Here is a 26507-nt window from a genome sequence, read left to right as displayed (position 1 = left end):
TATGCCCGAAAAACTAATAAATCTAATAAAAATTGGTCTAAAAAGTTTAGACAGTACTTCCCTCGCTGTCGGAGATGTGACGACTGCATGTCTATTATGTTTTTTTTTCGCAGTAGATTTCATTATTTTTTTGAGTCACCCGGTATATCCAAATTCAAAAAATATGAATGGAATGATAAATTACAAGTACAGACTCATCATATTTTGTATATTCGAGATAGTTTATTCGGCAAACGTTTGAGCTGACGTCATCAGTTTTTTGTAGAAGATAACCAAATATATTTTGACTAAAAATTTATTATGCTCTTTATAACCTTAAAACATTTGTAAGATTTCAAAACATTCGGTTCTGGAGTTCCTGATTAAATCAATAAAATACATTTACCCATTCATTATTTTTTTTGGGTCACCCTGTATATGCAAATCCAAAAACTGTGAATGGAATGATAAATCACAAGAAAAGACTCATCATATTTTGTACATTTTAGATAGGATTTATTTAGCAAAATTTTGTGGTGACGTCATAATTTTTTTAGGGGGGATGAGCAAATACATTTTGATCAAAAACTTACCATGCTTATGATAACTTTAAAACACCTTCAAGATTCCAAAGCATTCGGTTTTGTAGTTCCTGAGTAAATCAATAAAATAAATTTACGCGTTCATTAATTTTTTTGAGTCACCCTATATATGCAAATCCAAAAAATATGAATGGAGTGATATATCACAAGCACAGACTCATCATATTTTGTACATTTTACATAGGATTTATTTGGCAAACTTTTGAGCTGACGTCATCAAGTTTTTGGAGGGGATAACCAAATATATTTTGAGCAAAGATTTATGATGCTCTTTATAGCCTTAAAACATCTGCAACATTTCAAAACATTCGGATTAGCAGATTCAAAATTAAATTGCAAAATGTTGTTTTATAATTTTGATTTTTTTTCCAAAAATCTGGACGTTTCGGGTAAAAACTCAATTCGGAGTCGTAAACTACATGTTTAGGACTATATTATTTTACACAATTTAAAACCGATTTACTATGTACAATTTTGAAGTGGCGTCATCACATTAGTGGTGGGGATGATTAGACAAATTTTGGTTAGCGTTTTACCATCTACATGATATTCCTAATATAACTACAAAATTTCACAACAATCGGTCCAGTACGTTCGGAGATTATCTGTCTAATAAAAATCCGGGACGGCAGACAGACGGACAGACAGACGGACAGACGGACGGACAGACGGAAATGGGAGACCTATTTCTTCGTCTTCTAGCGGCCATGAAACAAAATATATGGAACTAAAGAATAACTGTGGGAGTAGAAACAAAAACAACCTACAAATACACAGACAAGAAGGAATAAAAGTAGAATTTGAAGAAGTAGAAATGTTTATGTACTTAGGGGTGTCGATAACCAACAAATGCCAAGAAGACAAAGCAATTGAACTGAGAATTGCTAAAAGTAACAACTGTGCAGGAGGATTAAGAAAAATCATGAGAAGTAAAGAAATATCATGGCAAACAAAACTAATTAAAATGTTATCCCTGCAAAAAGAATTAGATGCAATCGTTTTGTAGAAATAAATACATTAAAATATCTATATTCTTTCAAAATTTTCTAAGAATTGACTTTGAGATACTGAAATGCAAATGAATGATCATTATTATATAAAATTTTCAGACCAAAAACAACCAAAAATCTTAAATGATAGCCTTTTTCTTTACCGCTTTTCAGTTGTTTCTAAGTAAGTACTATTAATTCATACATAATTTTTTAAACACTAGTTTAGATCAAACCAAATACGAGTACGAGAAATGCGGAATCGCCAGTCACATTTTGCAAAATTTATTTAACAATGTTTTGGAACTGACGTCATCAACTTATTCCAGAGGATAAATAAATATTTTTCATTTATGATCTAGTTTTCGATTATTTATCATTATGATCACCAAATTACGTAGGTCGCTTCTTAGAACATACATGGTGTTATTGAAATGCATGTACAAATAAATTGGAAGTGTTCTGTAAACTCTAAGGAGTGAAACAAACCTTGGTTTTAAGTTAAAATTATACAAAGGAAAACTAACCTTTATCCTTGCCTCTTCTACACCACTGGCAAATAAATAATGGGTGTAAAAAAACACAAAAAAGTCAAATGTATTTTTCTCTTTCCAGACAAAACAAAATGGGAAATATTGTGGAATGATCCGAATTTAATTATTATGCTTTGTTTTCATTTTCGCATATTCGTTTCGCTTGTTTTTTTAACACTATCCAACAGCAACAGATTTTTCATTTCGTGAACAATGATTTTGATAATGATTAAACCTATCCGGGTATGTAAATTCGCAAAATATGAGGATGTGGAATGCAGAAAAAAGAAACGCCATACACCCACAAAAAATTGGAGTTTGGTGTGCCATCTCTCGAAGACGATTACTGGGTCAGAAAATTCTGCAAGAATTTATTAACTAGCTCGATCCTAAGAATCCCAGAATGGATATTTTCAGCATGATGGCGCAACAGCTCATATAAAACTCTCTCAAACAAATTTAAAATTTCTAAGGGAATTATGTGACGACCGTTTAGTTAGCTCCCACACAGACCATATCTGCCCACCTCGATCACATGATTTGATACCTTTAGAGTTTTTGTTTTCGACTATTTTTAAACAATCAGTGGATACAATTGAAGACTTAAAAGCCAAGTCAATTTATATATCGAAGCTAGGGGCCAATTATATATTACTTATCATAAATAAACATTTTAAATCCAACGAGGGTTCAATTCTTGTTGACATAACATAACCTACTTTCTAGGTTCAGCCACACGAATTGTTTTAACAGAAATCAGGTGCAGTTTAAAACAAAAATATCTCAAACAAGTAAAGATAGCTTTCATGTTTGTGTTGGAAGTACTCATTTCGTTACTTAAATTAAGCCTCAACCACCTAGTGCTGAAAGCTATTTTGTGCAAAACTCTTATGACACTCAATGCGGTCATTCTGAGAGTAAAACAATAAATTTTAAATTGTTCATGGTGATTGATGGCAAAGAAATCGTGCCAAAAATGAGTCTCCAACAAGGCTACTGCAAGTCAAGACGGAGGTGAAAAGTGAAAGAACTATGACAAGAAGCAAAACGACACCAAAAATTTCCAATTTTAGAAAAGTCCAAAATTCTCGACTATAAATTATTAAAAAATAAGTAGCACAATCTAGACAATTATGTCAACTAAGTTCGCCGTTTATGATCACTAAATATCACAACACACCTCTGCCATAAACCCGTTTATACGTAAATAACAATCCAAAAAATGTGTCATCAAATACAAACACGTTCGTTCTAAATTTTAGCACGTCGCTTTATAAAATTCTACAAATTCGTTCGTAAAAATCGTCTTTTGAAATGAAAATGCGGTTCGAATCGAACAAAACAACATCACCACTCGTGCCTCATCGTTCCTGTTTAACAGTGTTTAGCGGACTAAAATTACACTACAATCTAACGTAACAAACAACCTGCACTAACCCATTTACACACTGCTCCATACACCAACTCAAAAAAACTACCCACGATGTGATTTGAAGAAAGCCCGCCCGAAAATAAAGAACAGAATGAGCGAACGAATCATCCTCCTCCTATTCTTAGACAATACATGTCAAAATCCGTAGCGCGCTGCGTTTCCCACGTAGTAGAATTGTGAAACCATCTGCAAAACAAACTAATTTAATTCCACGTCGGTATATAGATGGATGCACGTTTGACGGCGTCCTTGTTGCTTTTAAAATTACGCCCTCAGGTTGCGTGGGCGAGCCACGGCTTATTTATAGACGCCGGTGGGTTTGCGAACACCTGATTCGCAAAATAGAGAGATACCTGTGAAGTTAGCGGTCCGCCTTCGACCGCTACGCGCTCGGCCCCTCGCAAGAATACTAATCGACCGCAAGGATGACTCACGACTGTTTACGATTCCTCAAGGTACCGAATTCGCGGTTAGTCCTTCGAGCCGGATCGATCTGTTACATTATTACTATTTCCGGAGTACTAGTTTATATAATCTTACACAATTCGGAAACCTATATTTCCTTGAGTTGCACGCCAAACTGAATTAAGTCGGCGAGAACGTCAAAACCAAGACGAAAATATGTGAAGTCGTTTCGATTTTGGCAATCCGACCAGAAAAATATTGATGGATTGCTCGATGAGTGGGTTGGTTTATTCGTTAGACTTGAACTTGAAATTATCTTTGATTGTTCGGGAAACGGGGCGGAGTGCGAACTTTGCGGAATGTGTTGTTTTTGGACGCGATTTTGACAAACAAAAATGGGTCTTGGATGGGGGGAGACGGGGGTAATTAGCGGCGAGTCGACGATTCGGATCTCGAGGCACATGATTAGTGATTAATTGTTGGCGTGTTTTCGGTTACGTATTCTTAGAAATTTTGAACAAATGTGCAGAAACCTACACGAAATGACACAAACAAGAACTTATAAAATTAAACTTAGTCAAAACACAAAAAGAAAAATAATGACCGCCTATTATTTTCACTGGCAGCTTCGAGAGACGAGGAGGTTGTTAAACATGGTTCAAGAAAGGCGCACATTTTTTAACTTTCTTGAATGAAAATCAAGTTTTTTACGTACTTTTAACTGCTTTGGACGGTACCTCAGTATGAAGGTTTTCGTATTTTTATTAACCTGTTTGTATTTCTTTATTGCGCCCCAATAAAAAGATAAATTGCAGCGAGTTACGTGTTTCGTGCCAAATTTTAATAAAAAAAAAAGAAAGGGAAGCAAGAAGCAGCAGAAAGAGTAAACACAGTTATACCTGGTTTTGATAAAAAACATTCAAATTATTAAAATTTAATCTAGGTGTAGCGCAGGGCTCCGTTATATACTATATTTTTCATTTTCATTAATGATATTCAAGAAACTGAAATGGTGTATTTTGTTTTCGTTCAGTCCCAAATTACGTATGTATGGAGAAAAGCGGTTGAAACTAAACGTGTAATTACGAAATTATAAAAGAATAATTAGGTTCACGTTTAATTTAAAACAAAGAGACTCACGGCCACCTATTTTTATAAGAGAACGACCACTAGTTTGTATTTAAACAAGAATGCAATAATTCACACTTATTGGCAGCGAATGGTGATTATTACAATAATTATAGTACAAGATATAAAAATACCTTAAGTTATGAAAAGATCCGACGAATTTTATTACACAGATAACCTTCGAAACTAGACCGTTGTCAAATTTTGTATGCACGTTATCGTGTAGATGGTGAAACGCTAACCCAAATTAATGGATTCCCTTAATAAAAACATCAAATTTTTATAAAATAACGTACTCCTGTAACTGTGGTCTATGAATCTGCCTTATCAGTAGCAGCTTAAGTAAGTTTTGAAAAACTATAAATGTAGCCATAAAAAATTATTACTACTGTTAAGTTAACGTTGTCACATTTGAAGAAAGTTCCTTGTAAAAGTGGACATATTCTTTTGCTTACTTGACGACGCAAAACATTTATTAAAAACTGGTGGAAGGTTATTTCGACAGCAGCTCTTATCTCTCGTTGGGAAGTAAGAATAAAAATGTTAGTATTTTTTAGAGATTTTTGTAGTTTGTTTTTCTGAATTCATTAATGTATCACTCTTTAATCGTCATGCTCCGCCAGCGCCTTTAGTTCGAACGCATTATATTACGAAAACACACTCTGTTAAGTTGCTTATTTTTTAACATTTTAGCAAGAACATTTATGTCAATTCCAACACGTGCGGTACTGGTAAGTGAAAAGATACCAGTCACTGTGTTAAAAGATGTGACCCATGGGTCAATCGAATTCGACGTCTTCGCGTTAGTAATTCAACTTATTTACGGGACGACCACACGTCAGTGATCTTATAGGTACTGGTACAAAATGTGATGATGCTATTTGAACTTTTTTGCCAGAATCTGGATACATAGAGTTAAAAAATCAAGGCGAACTCATAAACCACAAGTGCATGAATATGTTATTTTTTAAAATTTAAATGACGTTTACTAAAAAAAATATTGAGGGGCGCATTTTACGTGTACACGGTATTCTTAACATACTTAACAAAATTTGACATTTTTTTGTTACTCAAGGTGTGGGTTTTAAGATATGAGTATAAACATTACATTGAACATCGAGACTAACGCAAACTTTACGATAACATGGTTAAACAACATAAGCGATAACGCTTCAAATAGTTTTTTTTTTTTTCTAATACGTGCACCACTGAGTCTGAAAATATTTTTAGCTTTTTGCCACCACGTCGGAATTTTGAGAAAATTTCAACAGTTTTCTCTTCAAGCATTAATTTTTACTTCCAGAGTACGAAAAAGTAGGTCTCCCATTTCCGTCTGTCTGTCGTCTGTCCACACTTGAAACACACGCATAACATGCTCCCTTACGTGTACCTTAACGATCTACGCATATCTTTATTTTATCTTATAGGATCTATCATGAAAAAAATCGCTCCAAGGTTACTTCGACAGAAGTTCCCTCGCCCTTGACGGACAATCCAACAAAGTTATAGAAAATTTGTGTTTTCTGTTAACCTTTATATAGTAAAAACCAATGGTGTAAATGACACCTCGAACCCGCTGCACCGTGGGGATGTAAATTCCAAGGAGGTGCCGTCCGCAATTATACAGACAATATGAAATGTACTCAAAACAAATAAACAACGGAAATGAGTGTATTATTATCAGTGTACCTATTTAACTTCGATTGCTTATTACATCGAAAGAATGTCACGTAGAAATTTGTTTAATTTGAATAAATTGTCTCTTCAAAACAGAAGACTAAAATTATTAATTAAGCCACAATGGAACAAAATGTCTTGAATATGATTATTATTATTCTTATTTGATCATAATTAAATAAAGACGTGGGTATCCTTACATTTTCTAGAAAATAAGGTTCTTCATTTGACCAATAAAAAATTTGTGGAAAGCCTTCCAGCATAATCCGAAAAATCCTGCTCTTTCAAAAAATTATAAAATTTGATTTTACGTAGTGTGCTAATCGCTGTAAAGTAAAAACCAGAGGCATAAATAACACCCCCTGTCCTTCGGCACTAGGTAATAGCAATCTGAAGCTGAAGTGTTTATTTATGTTTATGCATCGAAAGAATGTCACGTAGAAATTAGTTTGATTGGAAAGAGTTTGTCTTCTCAAATCAGGACTAAAATTATTAATTCAACCACAATCGAACTATTATGTAAAGACGCGCGTATTCTTCATTTTTTCGAGTAAATGGGGTGACTCGCTCTTAATTTTACCAACAAAATATTTTTTATTGTGGCATCAACATGAATAATTCTAGTCATAGTGCAAAAGAAAAGTACAGCGTTATACCAATGTAAAAAAAAAGAAGGAAAGGGCCAATTTTGGCATCGAACCATCACAATCGCAGTACCACAGGGTCGTCCTCTCCGATACACCCATTGCGCCACGGAGACGGACAATCCGTTTTGAGAATAAAACGTTATTATACCTTGCAAATGTAAGAAATAGAAGAAGCAACTGAATAGCTATCCCTCATAGTAAGGATTTTTTTTCATCTCAACTAGATATAGTAAATATTTGTCCTTCAGTTCGTCTTAGGCATGCCAATTCAAAAATCAGCAATTCTTCTTGGTGTAAAATTTGAATACGCAAAGTACTGTTTTGTTTTTGAGTGGGACGGCTGAACGAGAAATTATTTTACATTATTAATAGTCACCAAGAGACCAGCATAATCCACTCGGTTGCGCAACAAAATTTATATAATATATTGAACTGAACCAAAATTTTCCGCTAAACCCACAAATATTTAAGGAGGTTGGCATTAATTTACCAACACGAGGTACAGCAAACTTTAGAAATACAACTTCTGAAACTTAAGTCAACTTTGAGGACCTTACCAAGAAGCATTAGGACACGGGACTGCGAAAAGCTTGCTACATATTGATACCAACTCCCGAACCACAAGCCGACAGCAAAAAAATGGAAAAAGGATTCTAATTGTAACACAAGAGTCTACCCGACAGTATTACGTGTAATCCAAAATTACAGGTATGCGACGTAATTATTTTTCAGTAAAGAGAAGTTTTCCTACCACGAACACATAGTCATCTTCATCGGCAGCCCGTCCTGTGATAAACCCATGTAACACGAAATATTAATTCCCATACCTTATAGTGAAGGTTTCTTACCGCGAAACTATCATAATTAGGAAAAAATATTCCTAAATGACAAACATTAACGAAGGAATATTTAATACCTATGTCAACTAGCGATAAGATAAGGTCAAAATACTCTGCATAAACCAACATTTCCATTATTATCAAAGTTCAGAGTATTGTTTGATAGACACAATACGTTATATTATTTCAGATACATGCATGCCTCATATAACCGATAAGCCGACGAACACTTATCTCAAACTCGCAAGTCCTATTTCCGCCGTCGAAATGCAATTCCTCGAAATATTTTTATTACCGATTTGTTGATTTTATTCCCCGGGTTTTATTTATCGAACCTTCAATAACACAACCTCCATAAAATCGCTATCGCATTCCACCCGTCCAACGGAACTTTGCTGGATCCGACCCTTCCAATTAACTCTACACCCTACCAGCTCAGTCAATCCGGCATGAAACTGTCCATTCTGAGTGGTCAGGCAATTTTCGGTTTTCGTATTTTTCAACCCGGATTGACTGGACCGTCTACATCTAGTCCACTTACGCTCACTCGCCGCCGCTAGATTGTTCAACGACCCGGCCCTATAGGGCACCACCTCCTCCACGCTCCCCTCCGGATGGTAACTGCTCCTCGGCCTGGTTCTCGTCGCCGAGACGCTCCCTCCGCCTGGCCCCACCGTGATCTGCAGCCGACTCTGCAGCCCCTTTTGCGAGTCGAAGCTGCTAGTCGAATACGTCAGACTCGAGTTCTGGGAAGTGATGTCGATCGGTGGCTGCGGTTCCGACGAGGGCGGTCTCAGCGTGAGGTTGACGCTCGTGTAACTCCTCGGGGAAGAAGGCTCCTGCAGCCAGGGCTGCTCCGGCGTCACCTGCATCACGGACCGGCGCCTCGTGGGGCTCTGCACCACGTCCATCGAGCAGTTGACGTTGAGCGACACGTTGACGCTGTTGCCGCCCAGCAGCGTGTCCGTGGTCTGCGTCGGCGTGGACGCCGTCTCCTTCCTCCGCCCTTCCTCTTGCAGTCTTTTGGCGGTCTCCGGAGAGGCCAGCGGGGACCTCGCGTCCTGGGTCCGCGTCGGCGAGCCCTTGGGGGTGGCGGAGAGGCGCTTGTACGTGCTCGGCGACCTCGGCGGCTTATCACTCACGTTATCCGAGTTCAAGAGTTTGTACACGTCCTTGCATTTCTCGGACAGCTGGATGGTGTGGCGCGGAGGGAAGTCCGAGTCGGGCCTGATGTCCAACTTGTCTGGTCGCTTGACGAAGAAGGTGCTCTTGCCCGTGGACGTCGTCTGCGACGTCTTCTGGGACGTGCACACACTGACCGACTCGTACTTTTTCGAAAACGTAACACCGGTCGACTTCACAACATTTCGATTAATGTCACTCTCACTGTCGTTCATTTCGTTTCGTTCGGTTGACGTTGTCGCGGTTGCTTCTTCCGAATCGCGGGACGAGGGGTGGGTGAGGGTGGGTGGTTCTTGGGAGGGTGGTGGAGAACGTCCCATCGGCTCTTGTTGGTTGAGGGCGGCTGCCGCTTCTAAGATCTCGCGGATGGTAGTGTCTTTGCTGGGCGAATTTGAATGGGCGTGGGTCGCTATGCAAGCGCTCACTACGTGATCGGGAACGGTTGGGAATTGTTGCTTCAGCTCATGGAACAACTGCATCACCCGGATGTTGGACGACCTGCGCCTCCTTCCGGCAAACATGGCCGGCCATTATGGTATAGCTGGAAAAAAATAAACCCATTGTTACCATTTCAAGAAATCAATAAATTCTAATGTCATAGAAATGTCAGATTCTAAAAATAGGTACACTCCGGCGCGAAAGAGTTTATTCTAACAATTAGCGACCATTAAGGTAAAAAGAAAAAACAAAATGATTCTAGGTTAAACGTCACGGCAAAATTTTACTTGACCTTAAAAATAATAACACAGAAATCCAGTTTTACAGTAAGTTCTACAATTCTCTAGTGGAGGTGCAGCTCCCGTTATTTACAACTGTGGATTTGTTGAGTACTTTGAGTACGGTTTCTCATTGAAGTTATTTATTCGACAGTTATCGATTCGATCATAATTAATGAAAAATACTTTTAGTGTAAATCTAATTTAGGCGATCTTCAAGGAATCGATAAACCTCATTTTATTTTTATTTGACCTGAAGACCCAACGTAAAAAATTGGTCCAATACGACATCATAAGAGCGGCAAAGAGATTGATATTCGCAAACGAAAATATCTCCAGTCATCCCAAATCTAAAATCAACTCATTATTTGTCATGAGCTTAAAATGGTTCATTCTTCTTCGAATTTCAATTAGTGTCTCAAGTTGAGATCGATGACTCCTTCGAAAGCTTACATCTGGGGTCTTGTGCGGTGTTAATGCTAACGTATTGAGAATATAAACATGGGGAGATGGGACCATCTAGAAATCGAGCATTTTCCACAGACGTCGGTAACCGTGGTACAACACAGCGTCCGAATCCAAATTTTATATATTTACATACTTTTACATGAAGTAAAATTTCAGTCTAAATTTTTCCCAAATTGGTTCAGCAGGTTCCATCCGCCCCTGATCATGGGACTCCGAAATTCTGCCAAATTACTTCAAAAACTACACACCAGACGTCCCTGAGATTCTCTCAAACTACTTTTAAAACCAGTTACCCCGAGATTTGTTCAGACTACTTCAAAAACAAAACACAAGACGTCCCCGGGATTCTTTGAAACCACTTCAAAAACCAAGCACAAGAGATCCCCGAGATTCTTCCAAACGAGTTCAAAAACAAAACAAAACTGGTCTTTGCTGAGCGATTCTTTCCCATTACTGCAAAAACCACACACAATAGGCCCGTGAGATTCTTTAAACTACTTCAAAAGCCACACACAAAAGGTCCCGGAGACACTTCCAAGCTACTTCAAACACAAAAGAAAAGGGGTAGCTGAGATTCTTTCAAACTACTTCAAAAAGCAGGCACAAGAGGTCCCGGAAATTCTTTCAAACCACTTCACAAATTAGATACAAGGAGTCCTCAAGACTTCTTCAAATTACTTCAAAAACAAAACACAAGTGTCCCCTAGATTCTTTCAAACCATGTCAAAAATCAGACACATGGAGTTCCCGAGATTCTTTCAACCTACTTCAAAAACTAAACAAAAGGGGTCGCTGAGATTTTTCCACACTACTTCAAAAAGGAGGCACAAAAAAGTCTCGAAGATTCTTTCAAACCGCTTCAAAAATCAGACACAAGTGGTCCTCGCGATTCTTTCAAACTACTTAAAAAACAAAGGGACCGCTGAGATTCTTTTAAACTACTTCAAAAATCAGGCACAAAGGGTCCCGGAGATTCTTTCAAACTACTTCAAAAACAAAACACAAGGCGCTACGTGTCCCTGAGATTGTTTCAAACCATATCAAAAATCAGACACAAGGAGTCCCCGAGATTATTTTAAACTACTTCAAAAACCAAATAGAACGAGCCTCGAAATTCTTTCAAACTACTTCAAAAACCACAGAAAAAAGGTCCCCGAGATACTTTCAAACTACTTTAAAAACTAAATACAAGGGCTACTCGAGATTCTTTCAAACCACTTCCAAAATCAAACACAAGCAGTCCTCGAGATTCTTTAAAACTATTTAAACACACACACACAAAAGGTCCCAGAGATACTATCAGGCTACTTCGAAAACTAAACAAAAGAAGTCACTGAGATTATTTCAAACTACTTCAAAAAGCAGGCACAAGCCAGAAGATTCTTTCAAGCCACTTCAAAAATCAGACACAAGTGGTCCTTGGAATTCTTTCAAACCACATCAAAAATTAAGACACAAAGTGTCCCCGAGATTATTTCGAACCACATCAAAAATTGAGACACAAAGTGTCCCCGAGATACTTTCAAACTACTTCAAAAACAAAAAAAGGGATCCCGGAGATTTTTCAAATTACTTCAAAAAGAGAAGAAAAGGGATCACGAAGATTCTTTCAAACCACTTCAAAACCAAAACAAAAAGGCTTATCCGAGATTTTTTCAAACCATTTCAAAAACCAACCATAAGGTGTTCCCGAGTTTCTTTTAAACTTTTCAAAAACCAATTACAAGGGGTCACAGAGATTCTTTCAAATCACTTCAAAAACCAGATATAGGGGACCCCGAGATTCTTTCAAACTACTTCAGAAACAAAACACAAGGGGTCCCCGACATTCTGTTCAAATTAATACAAAAACGAGACACGAGCGATCTCCGAGATTCTTCCAAACTCCCTCAAAAACAATAAATTTCCGAGATTCTTCCGATTCTTTCAAATTAGTTGAAAGACATCACGGACAAGGGCGGATGGGACCATCTGGAAATAGAGAATTTTCCAGAGGCATCGGTAACCGTGGTACACCAGAACGTCGGTGCCCAAATCCAAATTTTATATGTATATGGACTTTAAAGAAATAAAATTTCGGTCAAAATTTTTCCCGGCCTGGTTCAGCAGATCCCATCAGCCTCTGATCACGGGACTTCAAGATTCTTTCAAACTACTTCAAAAACAAAATAAAAGGGGTACCCGGGATTCTTACACTACTAGAAAACAAAACAAGAGGGTCGTCCCCGGAGATCCTTCCAAATTGCTTCAAAAACAATATACAGAAAGATCCTGGAGATTCTTTCAAATTACTTCCAAGACAAGACATCACGGTCCAAATTGTGTGAAACAATAAATTTTATATACTTTTAAATTATGTAAGGTTTATTCGTCTGATGTTATTAGAGAGAACTTTCCTCACCCCTGAAGTCCAATTGTTTGAAAATAATATAGATAATACTAACCGCAGTGTAAGAAATAGACTTATAAGGGTTTTTGAATTCATTGATGTATGTATACTATACTTGAATCACCCATACTTCATCACTGCTCTTGATTCGAAGGCTACACTTTGTTGACCTGTTTATATTAGGTCTGTATGTTATTTCGGCAACGTCATTGTATTCCTCACACAGTAACATCGAATGCAAAAATATTGAAAAGTGGTTACTTGGAATGCGTGCCTGGCGTGAAAAGATCGTCCCGATCGCTCGTGCGGGAGAGGGAAATCCACAACCTTGACGTAATAAACCAATACCGCAACAAAAAGCAGTTTAAGGAGTAGCAGTTACACAGTTCCGGGTTTCCATCCTTACTCTTCCAACTTTTATCTTCAAACATGAACCAGACAGCTTATCACCGTTACGATTAAAGCTTCCATTCTTTTGATGTATACGTAGCGGACGTATTTACGTTGACACAGCAAATGCATTTGTAATCAACACTTTGTAGTACACGCGTTGTAAATCTCCGTTGTACAAAAGCAGTCTTGGTGGAGTTGTCGAATGTTATTTTTAGTTATCTCAAAAAATGAGCTAAATGGGTTCATATATCTTGTCATACATTTCAAAAAATATCCAGTCAACAAAAAATACGAAAGTTCATCATCCGTTCACCGAAGTAAAAATATAACACTGACGTACCGCCTGCTACAACAAATCATAGTTTATCTGGATTTCTAATGAGTGCATGTTGTGATCGAATTTATTCATGTTTTTGTGGTTAGTCGATCGGATGAAAGCGCCATTTGTTTTCATAACGGGAAAAAATATTTTTGTTTAGTCGGTAAACCGTACACAAAATTAACTTCTCTTTATTTTACTTTCCATTATAACATTAACACGAATCAATAAACAAAAACATGTTTCCTGTCGCATCAAACCACTCTTTGTTTTCTTTGTACCCACGTTGGATTTTGGCAACACTCCGCTGCCACTTCTCGGACTTTCTCGCCATAATTTGTGCACGATGTCGGCGTTTTCGGAAACAAGACCAAAAAGGTAATTTACGACATAGTCGAGTTTCATTTTGTGGCAGAAGCCAACCGAGACGGTCGTCTTTGTTGTCGTCGTGCTATTAACAACCTCTATTTGAAGAAATAAAAACAGCAATAAACCACATGCACACGAATCAGCATAGTCGGCTTTTTCGTGCCAAAATCGACCATCTGACCACTAAATCGGGCCCGAATACGTCATTCGCAAATCCGACGAATCGTCGAAAAGTGGAGTTGGCAGCCGCGCCCGATCGTAACAGGTGGTGTGATATCGGAGGTGTGATATTGGCAAGCGAACGACACCTTCATGTGATTTCGCGCGAATTTGACGCTAAAATAGCATTATTATGGGAAAGGTCCCCATTCAGCTCCGTTCGGCTCAATTTGCACCAATTCCCTTTAACCGTTCCGGCCGCGGTCGCGGTGTCACACCAGACAAATTGCGAAAATATTTTCTAGAGTTGCGCAATTTTTTCAGTCAATGAACCTAACCACCGACGCTCCTTTATCAGATTCCCAGATAGCGAGAGGTTCTTCAGACTGCGTATCGACCCGGATCTATAAATACCTTGCATCCACCTTAATTAACTTCAGATGTTTAGCATTTCTGAGATTCTTGACTTGTAAAAATAATATTTTGCGTCTTAATGCTACGCGATCGGTGGCGGTGCATCGGAGGAGGCGGCAATGGGGCATGAATGCCATTTTTCTCCGCGAGTTCACACTCGGTTTGAGGAACCTACGTGTCGAATCAATCACCGGGCGTTACGTAAAGTGTGTATTTTTAATCAGTAAACATAAAAATAATGTAGGTACACTCTATTTGTGTTTTCGCTAATTGCCAAGACTGGACGAAAATAGCACCTTCGACACTGCAGTGATCGGTTTTTCCTATTGCGAGCAAAAGACGAAATATTATTAGAAGCGACCTTATTCCTCTCCGACAGTTGGGAATTTCAAATATTCAACAGACGCACTTACGCCGTCTGGAGGAACCGTGACACTTTGATAAACACGAATTCTCGCATTTCATTATCAACCAACAAAACGTCCACACCTCTAATCACTTATCTTCTTCAATATACCTGTCAGCGGACTTGACATATCCTACATTAATCACCAGCAAACGGCGGCGACTTTTTTCCAAAACCTAGGCGCTTTTCCGCGAACTTTGGACCAACACCACCAAAGTCCTAAATATTTAGACTTGGTAGAGCAGCGTGATTCAATTTGCCAAACTTGATTTAGACGCTGATTTACAACAGATGCACTATTTTCATCCACTTACGTTCAACCGCTTTGTAATCATTACAGCCAAAGCTACCGGGAAAGATGCACCAGGAACAGCTTCGACATTTTCGGATCAATTATCGTCGTCGTGACGAATCATCTAATCCGCGAAGACAACTTTCTAACCCAAACGCCAACGCTTCCACTTGACTGACCATCACAACTGCGAAATTTTTACTCATTTTTGACTTCCCAGCCGTTCTTGTGTTTTCACAACCGCTTGCCAAATTGTTCGCTTCAATCAATCCTTTGTTTCGCGTAAAAAAGTTTCCCTGGGTTTCACCAGTTCCAAGAAAAAATAGGCTATCTGTGCATTTATTTTTGCCTTCGTAACAATAACCGTTTATTACTGTTCCGGTTTTTTGGAGGTGTATAAGGTGCGGTTGTTTATGTTACAGTCATCGACCTCATCTCGGAGAAATAATGTGGCTAAAATGTTTCCTCTGCCCGAGGCTCTTCACAACACTGTTTTGTCTGTGCCGAATTCTTGGAAAATGTACTCATTCTATGTCTTTATACCGACTACGGCGTCTAAAAGCGTTCTTGAAAAGGCCTGCTGCTTCTAGTAAATTTAACCTCCTTTGTGCGTCACGTTGATAAAATCGGTTATCGTTCCCAACCAATTACCAACTTGTCGTCAAAAATCACCTCAAGCCGCCTCATTTTCCGGATCATAGTTTAAATAGCAAATTATCTGTCCAAATATTTAATCCGTCCTTCATTTCACCCACAATATTTATCAATTTTATCAACATCCTTGCAGCGGCTGCTCCCTCAGCACGGCCAATTTTTTTTTTTTATAAATTTACAGAGCACAGTTCCGAGCAGTTTAAAAAAACCACCGCTCTGCCAAAAATATCAAAACTTAGTCATCTGGTAATTACTTTGAGCCACACTTATTCCAATTTTTGACGCACGACTAGGCAATTGTTACAAAACTTGTTAGTAGTGTGATGACGTCTTTTCACATTAAAGTGTCAAGTGTTTTTGTTCTATAGGTTTAACCCAGATCCACAAAAAATCGAAGTCTTAAATAAAAACGAAAGTGATGACAAATACGGTAATAAAACTGATTTTAATGATTTACAGCTGTTGCGTTGAGTGCATGGTTGAGCTCGTGACGAGTCGTATAATAGACCGAGTAACCCGTAGTATTATTCCAAATTCGAAGATTATTAGACAAAACTGCGCTTTAATTTAACTGTGCTTGCATGACTGTTGCATTACACCACCATTTTTAACAAATAATAATCAACTGCCCGTATTACCAGCATTTAGGTTCATTTATATTTATACACTTTGAAAAATTCATAAATTATAAAAATAGTTGGACTTTGCCGTTTCATAGTTTATAGAATACGAAAATTGAGGATTTTTATGTTTTTGACAGAATTAGTCCTGAGATGCCAAATTGCTTATATTTTGACAATATTGTCAAAAAAACTGCATAAACGAGTTTGTTTCATCCGTTTTTTTAGATATGGCTCATCTAATTTCTTGAAATTCTGAGAACACAATTACGATCAAAATTAATATATGTATCACAACTAAAAATATGATGACGTCAATTGAAACAGTATTTGTTGTTTTTTAGAGACGAGGAAAATTCCGTGTAAATTGCTTCATAGATTTATTTAAACGGTATCTTGTTTTTAGTGCATACCGTGACGATGCAAAATAAAAATAATACGACTATATTTTTTATGACAAATGAACTCTATAGCCCCACCCACCCACCCTTTCTTTTCTTAGAGGGTATCTGATTTGCCAAAATCAGTTTTATCGTAGCAGGTACTAGCCCCGCCCGCCCACCCTCTCTTTTGAACATCTTCTCTTCTCTAGTGTTTAGTTGGATAAGCTTTAGTGGATTTTTCTTTTGTTGATTTTGTTTTTGATTATAATTTATGCCATATTAAATGTTTTTTTTTGGTTTATTTATTAATGAAAAATAACAGCTTATTTTATTAATAATAATACATAACGCTTAATAATTACTAGTTGTTGTGGTTATTGTCCTAAAAAAAAAACAGGTGGATTTCAATAACCGTCGTTACTACGAAATTTTACTTTTATCAAATTACGTTTTTTTCGTAATCTACATCATAGAGTTTTATAATTCTAGTGTTAATAATGATTATAATAACATTATAATGTACAAGTAAAGAAAGAATAAATCATTTATTTTACAATCACGTATTTAGCTAACTAGAAATGTAGAAAACGTAATAACGAGTCCTGTCCTGAGTATCGTTTCTAGGATTTTCTAGGTAAACCGCCTGGCGACCGGTTAAAAGAGGTTAAATAATTTTCGGTACGTTGTAATCCGATTAAGGTCGTCTTTGTTGCTTATTGTCCGGTGGTAGTTTGCAAAAACTATACTGAAGAATTAATCCGTCATTTTCCAGACACCCAGTATAAGAATATTATATGTAGATTAGAAAATTAAAGGTTACACTTGTCGACAACCTTACTTTTTGTTTACTTATACTCGTATTAATCTTTTGTTTCCTCTCAAATGTTAAACCACTCAAAAATTATTATTTCTACTCCCGTATCTCGAGTGTCATTTTGAGTTGTCATCTTGACGGTGCTAACTTAGGTTTTAAACGCGGACATGACTCGTGACTAAACAGCCACCTAAGCCATGGGTTATAGTAGTTCTAGAGTGACTTAATTTTTATGGCCTACAAACTCAATTACCGCAAGCACTAGGAGCTCTATTGAAAGTGTAAACAGCCATGCCATAAATCATCTTAAGTGGACAAAATTAGCCATTGTAGAGGAACTTAACTCCTCCACAATAGGATGCAGTTCTAATAACGAAGTCATTCCGGGACTACCATACCCCTTGTCATGGAAGATGCGATGACAGTAACAGCCATAGAGAATCACAACAATTGTCATCGCATCTTCTATGGCAACGGGACTTGCGATATCGCAAATCCAACTTGAAATTGGTCCATAAATTGTGTTTATTCTGGTGTCTTTGATTTTTTAAAGTCAGTAATGTTACAGTCTGTATTGTTCTACATCTTAGGATGTTCGTGATTTCCTTTTTTACTTGTAGTATTGTAATCGCGTCCATCGGACGAATGGCCACTTAATTGTTTTCTCGACATTTCATGACCCCTACAGTATAAAAAACCTGTTTCCGTCCGTCTGTCTGTCTGGTGTCTGTATTGATTTTTACTAGACACGTAATCTCCGAAACTGCTGGACCAATTGTTGTCAAATTTTGTACATATATTAGAAATATCATGTAGATGTAGATGACGTCAGGTCTATGAATGGCATTTTAAAATTATTGTTACACAAAAATATACTCATGTACTTGTAGTGTACAAATCTGCTTTCAGTTTTTTCGCTATACGTTCAAATATTCGCAAGTTATAATAACGTTTTAGTCCCAACACGATTTGTACGTCTCCGTGGCGCAGTGGGTGTATCGGAGATAACGGCGACCTTGTGACTACTTTTCTTTTGTGCTATGACTAGAATTACCCATGTTGATGACGTCATCGCAAATTTTTTATTGATAAAATCAAGCACGAGTCACCCCATTTTCTCGAAAATGTGAAGAATGTTCAAGAAATTCTTTACACAATAATGATAAAATAAGAATTATAATATTCAGAATATTTTGATTGTGGTTTAATTACTATCAATGATTTTAGTCCTCTGTTTTGAGAATACAAATTCATTCATATCAAACTAATTTCGACGTGATATCGTTTCGATGTGTAAACACTTGAGCTGTAGATTGCTATTACCTAGTGCTGAAGGACATTTTATCTCGTTAGTTAAGTGTTTTAAATATATTTTACATCGTCCGTACGGCGCCGGCGCAGGGGCTGCGGGACTGCTATTTATGCTGCTGGTTTTTTCTTTACAGAGGTTATCAGGTTATCACGAAACGAAAATCGTAAAATAAAATTTTATAATTTTTTAAAAGAGCAGGATTTGTCGGATTATAGCATTCGACCAATTTTTTTTATAGAGTTTTTCTTTTCTTGTTCGATCCGCTTTGACTTGGCAGCGTACAAAAGCCATAAGTAATGCATTTTACATGGGAAAATTCGTGGCGGTCTACCGATTTTTGAAGAAGCTGATACATGGATCTTGCACAAAGTATCATACAGTATTTGTCATTCCGCTTCCATTCAGATTAAAATTTGATTTCTATATGTTAAAATTTCATACTAAATCGAATTATTTAAATTAAATAATTTTCATCACTTTCAAACTACGTTTTTGGGTTTTATCACGTCATATTTCAAAAATTGTTCAAAATTTTGGCTTAATTTTTTAAATGTAACACAACCAAACACTACTGATTCTATCAGTGCAAATTTCACTGTACTAATGCTATTTAAATTTCTAGCAAAAAAAATCTATCTTCGCTACCTGCACAAAAGGTGTAAAATTTTCAACATGCGAGTTTTTTTTTTATTATTGAAGATTTTGAGGTCGAACAGTGGCAACGTTGTACACCGTGTTCTGAAATAATGTTTGTAACGAAGAAGCATTTCAAATCAATCTTTGTCTTTGGGATATAAATTTTTTTCATTAAACGAGGTCACTCCGAAAATTTTTTAATTCATCTGCGACAAAGTAATACATAATACACTGAAATAATTTTTTAGCAACGAAGATAGTCAACAACTTTTTCTTGCAATTAAGTATGTTTGAAAGTAAGTCATGCCTCAAACAATGCGTAAATTCAACACAATTATCTCGGTTAATCACCGAGACATCGCTTGACTTTAAAAATTTTTATGTCAAAGACAAAGATCGTTTTTACATTTTTCTTCGTTACAAAGGGGCCAATAACCTACAACCTTATCAAATTTTCAATAATAAAAAAAACACCCCGCATGTTGAAAATTTTAATACAACTTGTGTGCAACTAACAAAGAAAGATTTATTTTGAAGAAATTTAAAGTTACTAGCACAATAAGTGTACATTTTTTTTTTTTTCATTAGCCAAAATCAGTCTTACCTTAGCAGATAAGACTAATTTTTGCAAATGAGACACCCTCTAAGAATCAGTATTATCTTATCAGATACTAGCCCCGCCCACCGACCCTCTCTTTTCTTAGAGGATGTCTCATCTGCCAAAATCAGTCTTATCTTACCAGGTACTAGCCCCGCCCACCCACCCTCTCTTTTCTCAGAAGGAATCTCATCTGCCACAATCAGTCTTATCTTAGCAAAGTGACTAGCCCCGCCCATGTACCCTGTTTTTTTTTAATCATTCATTTTATTGGACGATAAGTGGATTTTATGTTGATAAACAGTAGAACATAGAAAAAAAAGTTAAACTAACCCCACTTACTTTCGCTTTTGAATTTCTTTGGCTTATTTTACTTATTGTGAAACAAAAATTGTATTCTTACTTGGCAATTAAAACAAAAAAAAACCTCAAGGAGTCTCATTTTGGCAAATGACATACCCTCTAAGAAGAGAGAGGGTGGGTGGGCGTTACCAATACCTGGTAAGATAAGACTGATTTTGGCAAAAGAGATCCCTCTGGGAAAAGAGAGGGTGGGTGGGTGGGGTTAGTACCTGGTAAGATCAAACTGATTTTGGCAAATGATATCCTCTGGGAAAATAGGGGGCGGGTGGGCGGGCCTAGTATTTGGAAAGATAAGACTGATTTTGCCAATGGAGATCCCTCTAAGAAAAGAGGGTGTGGGTGGGCGGGGCTAGCCACTCTGCTAAGATAAGACTAATTTTGGCAGATGAGACACCCTCCGAGAAAAGAGAGGGTGGGTGGGCGGGGCTGGTATCTGGTAAGATAAGACTGATTTTGGCAGATGAGACATCCTCTAAGAAAAGAGAGGGTGGGTGGGCGGGGCTAGTATCTGGTAAGATAATACTGCTTCTTAGACGCGTGCTAAGATAAGACTGTTTTTTGCAAATGACGTATCCTCTAAGAAATTTCATTAAATATATTATAAGGGAAGACACTAGGCTCCAAAATACTTTCAAGCTCCTCCTTTTATTGGGCGAAAAGTAGATTTTTAGTTGATAAACAATCGAATGTGACCAAAAACTGTCAATCTAACCCCCCTTACTTCCAATTTTGACTTTCATTGGTTTATTTTATTTACTGTGAAATAAAAATTGAATTCTATTTTGTGAAATGGTCAGTCTAATTAAAAAAAAACACTTCGAAGTGGTACTATATTACTATAATAATTTTAATAATATAAAATTTTTTAACACGAACAATTTCTTCAGAAACTGGTAGGTTTCTGATAACTGGCAACACCGCCGCAAATTCTTCCATATAAAATTCATTGCTTACGGGTTTCGTACTCTGCCAACTTAAAACGAAACAGAGATTAGATACACGTTTTTTAAACACTCGCTCCAATCGTGATTAATTAAACTCGTGACTAAAGAGGCGCTAATAAAACTTGGTACATAATAGGTATACTATTAGTCCGCTACAGTGTTTTTGTTAAATTAGATCTTTAAACGTCCCACATAAAAGTCTGCGGCCCTACAATTGAAAACGGAGAGAGATATTGAAATTCTATAAACGCCGTTGAATAAAATAAAGTAATCTATGTATATTTCCTGACGTTTGGAAGATGTGCCGAATTTGTCCTATATATAAACACGGCAATAAAGATGAAGTCACTAATTATCGTCCAATCTCTATTCTTAATAATTTTGCCAAGATATTTGAGAAGGTTATTTATAATAAAATTTTCAAACTTGTTAATGGAAAGATAAGTCAATTTCAGCATGGCTTCGTACCTGGAAGATCTACAGTTACTAATCTCACGTCTATCTCCCAATATTTGATGAACTCTTTAGATAAAAAGAAACAAGTCGATGTTATATATATATGGACATGTCAAAAGCTTTTGACCGAATTAATCACAAATTACTGCTTGCGAAGTTATTACGTTTAGGGTTTTCTGAAAATTTAGAAAGACTTTTCGCTTCTTATTTACACAATCGCATTAATAAAGTAGTTGTCAATGGTTTTACCTCCAACGATATCATACAAACATCTGGAGTACCTCAGGGTTCCCATTTAGGTCCGTTACTGTTTGTATTATTTGTTAATGACTTATTATCATCTGTAAAAAACTGTGAATGCCTAATGTATGCTGATGACCTAAAGATATTTATTGAAATCTCTAATATCGAAGATTGCCTTCGCTTGCAAGAAGACGTAAACTCTGTAATTCAATGGTGTGACATTAACAGTCTTTGTCTTAACAAAGACAAATGTTTAGCGGTGACATATGGCAGATCTGTAAATAAACTCTCATATGAATACAATATTAATAACTTTGTGTTAAAAAGATCTGATTTAATTAAAGATTTAGGAATTAACTTTGACTCTGCATTAACTTTCCGCAATCATTTTGATGACATTGTAAAAAAAAGTCTCGCTACATTAGGGTTTGTCATACGTAATACAAAAACATTTACCAGTATCATGACCCTAAAAATTCTTTATTACAGTTTAATTCGATCACGCTTAGAATACGGCTCAGTGATATGGGACCCCTATTATCATGTTAGTATTTTAAAACTGGAAAATGTTCAACGTAGATTTATAAAATATCTACATTATAAAGAGTTTGGCAATTATCCTGTTCGTGGTACGTCTCAAGAGTTGTTACTTTCTATCTATAATATTGAAGCTTTGTGTTTTAGGAGAACTAAAATGCTAATCAAATTCATATACGATTTAGTCCACAATAAGATTGATTGTATACACCTATTTTCGCAAATCCGTTTTCATGTACCAAGACCTCAATCTAGGTATCCACTAACGTTTAGCATAGAACGTGTCAGAACTAATTTGGGCTCCAAAGCTCCATTAACTAATATGCAACATAAGTTTAACACTCTTTGTCATAATTGTGACTTACACTTTGACAGTTTGAATACAATATTAAAATATATTGATAATGATTTACGATATAAGATAACATAATTTAATTTTCCTTGTCATTGCCAGATTCCATATTAGTTAGTTATTTAACCTTAATGTAATGTTTACCATTTGCGCTGTTTATATTTATATTGTTGTTCTTTGTGTTAATTATTAGTTTTTGTTTTAATTCTGTATATCCTCCAGCTGTATCTTATTTTACTTTACCTATATATTGTCCTATAAATGGATAAAGTCTGTTGGGCAATAAATTTATTTATTTATTATTTATTTATTTATTATTTATTTATTTATTTATTTATATTTTCGACCTATCGTCCGTCACACTGGATACAAAACTTCTTATTAGTTTATGATTTGGGTGTTACATATAAAGATGTTTGAGAGGTTAAGAGGAAATCAAGAAGTCGCACATTACCAAAACGAACTGTACAGGATGTTGAGTATGTCCGACACTCTCTGGATGATAATCTCGATGTAACATTTTTTAGTGATGAAGCCTGGTTACACCTAAACTCGCAAAATATGACAATGTGGAATATAGAAAATTCTTATTATTTTATTAAAAAAATTGGAGCTTGGTGTGCAATTTCTCGAAGACGACTATTTTCTTCGAGGAGTCAGTTATAGTTGCGGGATATGAGAACATGCTGCAGAAATTTATTGACTAGTTGATCCCGAATAATTGCAGAATTTATATTTTCAACACGACGGCGCAACAGCTCATGCAAGTTAAACTTTTCAAGGGGATTTTATGACGACCGTTTAATTATAGACCATATCATGGCCGACTAGTATAAAGATTATGGCCTGTCCAAGAGGTACGATACGTGTTGCCATCTATTAATAATTACACTTAATAATTTAGCAAAATTTTAATTTGACTTGACATTATGGGACTTCAAAACGTGTAATGGTGGTTTGTTTCGGTATGAATGCCTTTGTGCCTTTCAAAAAGTGTTAATAATTGTTTTGTCGTTTTTGATTTATTAAAGATGGCAGCACGTATGGTACCTTTGGCATTCCTTTGGACAGGCCATAATCTTTATACTAGTCGGCCATGACCATATCTCCCCACTTCGATCACCTGATCTGACACCTTTAGATTATTTCTCTTTCCGACTTTAAAAACACGATTACGTGCTAAATTACTTAACTTAACTTAATAATTGACTGATTTTTCACTTATTTAAAAGAAATTTCTTTGAAATAATAGTAGCTACCTTTAGACGACGTGTCATATAAATTATTGTCGGCTTAGATACACGCATTAATCGATTACGTTTAAGTAGACAGATAACAAAAACATCTTATCACAAAAATGTTCCCATTTTTTCAAACACTATAAACACCGGGTTCTAGGAAACAACTTTATCAAACAACATATAAATTGTCACTTCCTCTCACTCTTTAATTTGATTGACGATTATAACCAAAGTGTTACTTAATCAAACAGTTTTATAAGTGTCAAAAGTAGCTGTCAACTGTATTAAATTAGACAAAAAACAACTACTGACGACTGACTGGTCATAAGTGTCACGTGATCACAACAACAAATGTATCTCTGTGTTGTTCGCCGACTATTACCTTTTTTGTTCTTTTTTATATTTGACCACTGTATCATTATTATGATTACAGTGTTTGGGCCCAAACTTAATCATCCGAACCATGTCCAAAAGAATGAAATGTGACTTAAGATAACTTAATTAAACTGCAGTAAAAAACGGGGCATTTATTTATAATCCCCACATACGCATAGTCTAATCGAAAAAAATATCCATCAAAACCGTCTTTGCGTAAAGTACCGTATGTCGGTTATTGACACATTCCTTGTCCTTGAGAAGTTATGAACAATTACAGTTGTATTTTTTATTTATGCACACGTGATCAGAATCCAACGTATGCAGAAAGAAATCACGACCCTGACTTTATTAGTCATGTCGATGTCCATATTCATAACATGTTAAGATGACGCGACGTTCGAATTTTTGGGTTAGAATTCAGACAGCGTGGCTCCGCAGTCACGTAGAGGTATAACGTTTGTGGTTTACAGGATAAAGCTCACAACGAATCCAAGGTTCATAAATTTGTGGAAGAAGATCGGGTTACCACGTTTGCGCTCGCGACACTGAATTTTCGTTATACACATCATAGAATACAAGAATGAAGTTTTACGAAAAATTTCGCTGTTTTACTACAATTCCCGAAAATTGTCTCAAGACATCAATATCGGTGTTGGCGTTTGAAAAATTGTTTCAAAGTCACACTCACAACATCCGTTTCCCAAAATTTGTGTTTACAACTAACATGTTTAGTCTACGATAATAACGTTAACTTAACGTTAATAGTGCTATAAGGCATCTATAAACTCATTTCAACTATTACTCAATCACCCACGTAGGTGTGGATTCGCACATGTCTAAGCTTGACAAAGAGAAATGTTCTTCCAGGTGGAACGCGTTTTTCTCAGAAGTGTGATAATTTTCGATTAAATTGTGAAATTTTGGACGTGGGATCTCGTTATTTTATGGCTTCGCGAGTCTTGGAATTGCCGCGGATCAATGAATACATGAATAAATAAATGAGTTTGGTAACTAATCACTTAATCAATGTTAGTGTTTCGGCGAACTTTTACGCAAATTCGTTAAATGGCTTCTTAGAAACACTGAAGAATTTTACTTTGCGCCTTTATTTATTTGATTATTTTTTTGTTGGAAATAAACGTATCCTCCGCATATTTTTGGGGTCATCTTAAAGACATCAAAAAATTTCGAAGTAATTGTCTTGAATTAAAATTTTTTAATCTAAACTAACGATTTTTGTTTTATACTTCGATATCCCTTAAAAAGTACCGTTTCAAGAGTTTTTGTAATTGTAATGATAAATTTAACCCAGGTTTCTGTCTTCATCCACTACTTGTAGCACCACAAAAATTTGACTCTTACAGTAGATAAAGATGGTCGAAATTAAAATATTTGCGCATCTTAAATAACGTTTCACATTTTGTAATAAAAAAACAAAAACAGTCACGTTAAGCAAACATGTTTTGATAAACATTTTCACAGTCTACGTGCAATATATAACGCATCATCTTACACCACAAACTTGGGAAAAAATATAGACCGTGTATTAATGCGTAGTTTTGACTTTTAAAATTGTCATATGTAGCAATTTGATATTTTGTAAATTATATTTTTTAATGATAACCGCATAAGCTAAAA

General features: G+C 36.3%; 1 protein-coding gene across 2 annotated transcripts in view; it reads right to left on the bottom strand.

Annotated features, from left to right (window-relative positions):
* Window positions 1–26507, bottom strand: part of Tab2 (TAK1-associated binding protein 2) — a 65620-nt gene that overhangs the window by 34757 nt on the left and 4356 nt on the right. For both annotated transcript variants that reach the window (XM_064048327.1, XM_064048326.1), the window contains exon 2: window positions 8773–9954. In XM_064048327.1, the coding sequence (XP_063904397.1) occupies window positions 8773–9934 (1162 nt within the window). In that variant the 5' untranslated portion in view covers window positions 9935–9954. The remainder of the gene's footprint in view (window positions 1–8772; window positions 9955–26507) is intronic.

The sequence above is a fragment of the Zophobas morio genome, unplaced genomic scaffold, assembly GCF_036711695.1.
Source record: "Zophobas morio isolate AGI-343-1 ecotype UQ-CSIRO unplaced genomic scaffold, CSIRO_AGI_Zmor_V1 ptg000006l, whole genome shotgun sequence".
NCBI lineage: Eukaryota > Metazoa > Arthropoda > Insecta > Coleoptera > Tenebrionidae > Zophobas > Zophobas morio.
This window is presented reverse-complemented; position numbering and strand designations above follow the sequence as displayed.